The following is a 5,031-nucleotide window of genomic DNA, read 5'->3' as shown; positions in this document are numbered from 1 at the left end:
AGCTTCAAGTATGAGTGAGAATATTCTGTGTTTAACCTTCTGTTCCTGCCTTATTTCACTTAACATAATGTCCTCCAGTTCTATTCATGTCGCTGCCAATGACAGGATTCCATTTTTGTATGGCTAAGTAGTATTCCATTGTGTATATACATATCCCATAAAGGTTTTATTTTATTTTGTTTATTCATTTATTTTGGAGACAAATTTTCACTCTTGTTGCCCAAGCTGGAGTGCCGTGGTGTGATCTTGACTCACTGCAACCTCTGTCTCCCTGGTTCTAGTGATTCTCCTGCCTCCTGTAGTGAAGAAGCAGGAGGCCAAGAAAGTGGTCAATCCCCTGTTTGAGAAAAGGCCTAAGAAATTTGGCATCGGACAGGACATCCAGCCTGAAAGAGACCTCACCCACTTCATGAAATGGCCCTGCCATATCAGGTTGCAGTGGCAGAGAGCCACTCTCTATAAGCAGCTTAAATTGCCTCCTGAGATTAATCAGTTCACCGAGGCCCTGGACCGTCAAATAGTACTCACTTAGCTTAAGCTGGCCCACAAGTACAGACCAGGGACAAAGCAAGAAAAGAAGCAGAGGCTGTTGGCCCAGGCAGAAAAGAAAGCTGCTGGCAAAGGGGACGTCCCCACTAAGAGACCACCTGTCCTTTGAGCAGAAGTTAATGCTATCACCACCTTGGTGGAGAACAAGAAAGCTCAGCTGGTGGTGATTGCACACGACATGGATCCCACTGAGCTGGTTGTCTTCTTGCCTGCACTGTGTCATAAAATGGGGGTTCCTAACTGCATTATCAACGGGAAGGCAAGACTGGGACGTCTAGTTCACAGGAAGACCTGTACCACTGTCGCCTTCACACACGTTGACTCGGAAGACAAAGGCACTTTGGCTAAGCTGGTGGAAGCTGTCAGGACCAATTACAATGACAGATACAATGAGATCTGCCATCACTGGGGAGGCAACGTCCTGGGTTCCAAGTCTGTGGCTCGCATCACCAGGCTCGGAAAGGCAAAGGCTAAAGAACTTGCCACTAAACTGGGTTAAATGTACACTGTTGAGTTTTCTGTTCATAAAAATAATTAAAATAATACAAATTTTCCTTCAAAAAATTAAATCAGGGTTGTGTTTACATTAACTCAGTAAACCTTTTCTGAACTTCTGGGCTGTGTTTGGAGATAGGAATAGAAGGAGAAATAGGACATGGTCACAGGCTCTACATAGCTCATAGGCTGCTATGATGGAGAAAAGGAAACTGGGAGCATCTATGTAGGAAGGTGGCATAAGGATATATTAATACCGCTGTGAGTAGCGAACACTTTATGTGCTTGCCTGGTGCCATCCTAAGCCTGTTCTATGTATCTATTCATTTTGTCCTCACAACAAACCTATGAGGTAGATCTTGTGATTTTCCTTACATTGCAGATGACAAAACTGAGGTACAGAAAAGTTATGTCACACGGTGAATAATCTGAATGTGGATTCAAAGCCTGGCTTCAGATTATAACAACTAACAGTAATGCAGAAAGTGCTATAATAGGGAAAATAGGAAGTGCTAAGGGAAATCAGAGAGGGTCATCTAACTGAAACCTAGGATTCAAAAACAACCTAGGATTCATGAAGAGATTATGACTTTAGGGCTGAGTTGTGGAAGAGTAGCAGGTTTTGGAAAATGGTGGGTGTGGGCAGTAAAGAAACAGGAAATGCCTAGAGAGAATTAAACAAGTTCCTGATTGTGAAAGAATTTATATTCCATACTAGGGAATATGAAATGGTGAGATAATGGGGAATTTCAAAGGGTTTTAAGCAAGGAAACCTTAAGTCAAATTTGTGGTTTTTAAATAAATAGGACTTGGAGAGAGCAAGAACAAAGACAGAGAGATAAATTTGGGGCCTCTGTAGCACTAAAAAATCTGCCCCCACCCCGGCCAGGCAAGGTGGCACATGCCTGTAATCCCAGCACTTTGGGAGCTGAGGTGGGTGGATCACTTGAGGTCAGGAGTTTGGGACCAGCCTGGCCAACAAGGTGAAATCCTATCTCTACTAAAAATACAAAAATTAGCCAGGCATGGTGGCACACGCCTGTAGTCCCAGCTACTTGGGAGGCTGAGATGGGAGAATAGCTTGAACCCAAGAGCTGGAGGTTCCAGTGTGCTGAGATTGCACCATTTTATTCCAGTCTGGAGGACAGAATAAGACTCTACCTCAAAAAAAAAAAAAAAAAAAAAAAAAAAAACAACTCTCCCACTAACCTGTAAATTCCGGAAAGGCATTCTCTTGAGTGTGATTAATCTTATTATATTTGAGTATGGCAGAGCCAAAATGGTGCCTGTCAAAGGAGAATGCTTAAATACATTTTTGATGGGAAATAAGTGAAAACCAATTATCACTACTTTAATCCAAAATTTTTTAAAAGAACGTTTTCTCAATTTTATTAAGGTTTAAAGAATAATTGATAAAAATTAAATGTATTTATGGTGTACTGTGTGATGTTTTGATATATATAGATATACATTGTGAAATAAATGAAGTTATTTAACATATTCATCACCTAACATATTTTTTTGAGATGAGAAAATTTAAGATATCTATTTGAAATTTCCTGTGTGTAATACATTAACTATAGTCACCATGCTGTGTAATAGATCTCCAGAACTTATTCATCCTAACTAAAAGGTTGTACTTTTTTTTTGTTTGTTTTATATAGAGTTTCACTCTTATTGACCAGGCTGGAGTGCAAGGGCACCATCTTGGCTCACTGCAATCTCTGCCTCCCAGGTTCAAGTGATTCTCCTGCCTCAGCCTCCCAGGTAGCTGGGATTACAGGCATGCACCATCACGCCTGGCTAATTTTGTATATTTAGTAGAGATGGGGTTTCACCATGTTGGTCAGGCTGTTCTCGAACTCTTGACCTCAAGTTATCTCACCACCTCAGTTTCCCAAAGAGTGGGATTTCACGCACGAGCCACTGCACCCGGCCAAATGTTGTACTCTTTAACCAACATCTCCTCATTTTCCCCCAACCCTCAGCCCCTGGTGACCACCATTCTAGTCTCTGATTCTATGACTTTGACTTTTTTAGATTTCACTTATGAGATCATAGAGTATGTGTCTTTCTGTACCTGGCTTACTTCACTAAGCAAAATGTCCTCCAGGTTCATTCATGTTTAGCAAATAACAATATTTCCTTTTTTAGGGCTAAATCATATTCCTGTGTGTGTGTGTTTGTGTGTATATACTGTATATACATGTTATGTATATGATTTTCTTTAACCACATTTTAAAATCTACATTTTCTTTATTCATTGGGTATTGTGAATGATGCTGCAATGATCAAGGGAATATAGATGTCTCTTCAACATACTGATTTCATATCCTTTGGATATATACCCAGAAGGGATTGCTAGATCATATAATAGTTCTATTTTTAATATTTTTAAAACTCTGAAACTACTTTTTGGATATTCTTGATTTAAGCAAATGAGTAAATATATTTTGAATAACAGAACCAGGTTTCTTTTTAAAAAAAAATTTTTTTTTTTTCCTTCTTAGAAGTAGGTTTCTCACTGTTAGAGAAAAGTAGATACAAATATGGAACATGTGAAAGCTAGAATGAATCTTGGGGTATTGGACTAAACTTTGGGCATGTCTAATAATATTCAGATTTTGGTTCCTAAAAACTAGTTTCCTTTATAAGGAAACAGGCCTCATTGAGAAATGACTGGTTCCAGGACTGTTCAGGATAAGTAAAAGACAGGACTGGAAATTTCTTTCTTTCCTTTTTTTTTTTTCTTGATACAGAGTCTTACTTTTGTTGCCCAGGCTGTAGTGCAATGGCACAATTTTGACTCACTGCAACCTCCATCTCTCAAGTTCAAGCAATTCTCCTGTCTCAGCCTTCCAAGTAGCTGAGATTATAGGCACGCACCACCAGGCCCAGCTAATTTTTTTGTATTTTTAGTAGAGATGGGTTTTAACCATGTTGGCCAGCTTGGTCTCGAACTCCTGACCTCATGATCCGCCTGCCTTGGCCACCCAAAGGGCTGGGATTACAGCCGTGAGCCGCGGTGCCTGGCCTAAGACTGGAAATTTCTTGAGCCACAAATTAAGAAAGTACTCAAGGGGAGTGAACCGATAGTTTAGTGACCAGCATGAGCCGCCTCAACAAGCCGAAGAGTGAGATGACCCCGGAGGAGCTGCAGAAGCGAGAGGAGGAGGAATTTAACATGGGTCCACTCTCTGTGCTCACTCAGTCCATCAAAAAACAACACCCAAGTGCTCATCAACTACCGCAACAATAAGAAACTCCTCGGCCATGTGAAGGCCTTGGATAGGCACTGCAACATGGTGCTGGAGAACGTGAAGGAGATGTGGACTGAGGTGCCCAAGAGTGGCAAGGGCAAGAAGAAGTCCAAGCCAGTCAACAAAGACCGCTGCATCTCCAAGATGTTCCTGCGTGGGGACTCAGTCATCGTGGTCCTGTGGAATCCGCTTATCGCCAGCAAGTAGCAGCTACCTATCCCTATCAGCCAACAGAGCTGACTCCCCCGTCCTACAGAGACCGCTGTTCCTGGTGTTGAGAATAATAAACCTCTGTGTTTTTTTCTTAAAAAAATAAATAAAGTACTCAAAAACAGAAGAAGAAAAAGACATGAAAAGGACACAAAACCTGCTTGAAGAGACTTTCAGTTGCCCCAAATCTGAGACGATTTGAGTATCAAAATAAGAAAAGATAGAAACAGATTGTAAATCACGGAATGAAAGGAGAATCAATGAGTCCATACTTAAATAAGTATTTGAGTGAGAAGGGAAATCTCCTTATAGTAGCATGGCAACCGGTACATGTTGAAGAAATGGCAGAATTAGAAATCACCATTTGGAAACTATTATTGTAATAATTTATGATTTAATGATCAGCAGATGATAAAACTAGTGGATGAAAGTTTGATATGTAATGTGACATTTATATACTAAAGTATCTCTTTGGAGACATTAATCGTAAAGGGAAAAGTAGTTATTTTAGAAATAT

The 5,031-nt window shown here is 40.4% G+C and overlaps 1 protein-coding gene and 1 pseudogene across 1 annotated transcript; both read left to right on the top strand.

The window, feature by feature from the left end:
• Positions 1-285: 285 nt before the first annotated feature.
• LOC119470591 (60S ribosomal protein L7a-like) lies at positions 286-1,109 on the top strand. The gene has a single exon (XM_037737247.1). The coding sequence runs from the start codon at positions 728-730 to the stop codon at positions 1,046-1,048; it is 321 nt and encodes a 106-aa protein (XP_037593175.1). The 5' UTR covers positions 286-727; the 3' UTR covers positions 1,049-1,109.
• A 3,044-nt stretch (positions 1,110-4,153) lies between these two features.
• On the top strand, positions 4,154-4,528 carry LOC108301790 (annotated as a pseudogene).
• Positions 4,529-5,031: the final 503 nt, after the last annotated feature.

This window comes from Cebus imitator, unplaced genomic scaffold, assembly GCF_001604975.1.
Source record: "Cebus imitator isolate Cc_AM_T3 unplaced genomic scaffold, Cebus_imitator-1.0 Scaffold36, whole genome shotgun sequence".
Classification (NCBI taxonomy): domain Eukaryota; kingdom Metazoa; phylum Chordata; class Mammalia; order Primates; family Cebidae; genus Cebus; species Cebus imitator.
This window is presented reverse-complemented; position numbering and strand designations above follow the sequence as displayed.

What these genes read in the sequence shown, in the direction of transcription:
- LOC119470591 (XM_037737247.1), top strand. Translation starts at nt 728, where the DNA reads ATGGATCCCACTGAGCTGGTTGTCTTCTTGCCTGCACTGTGTCATAAA.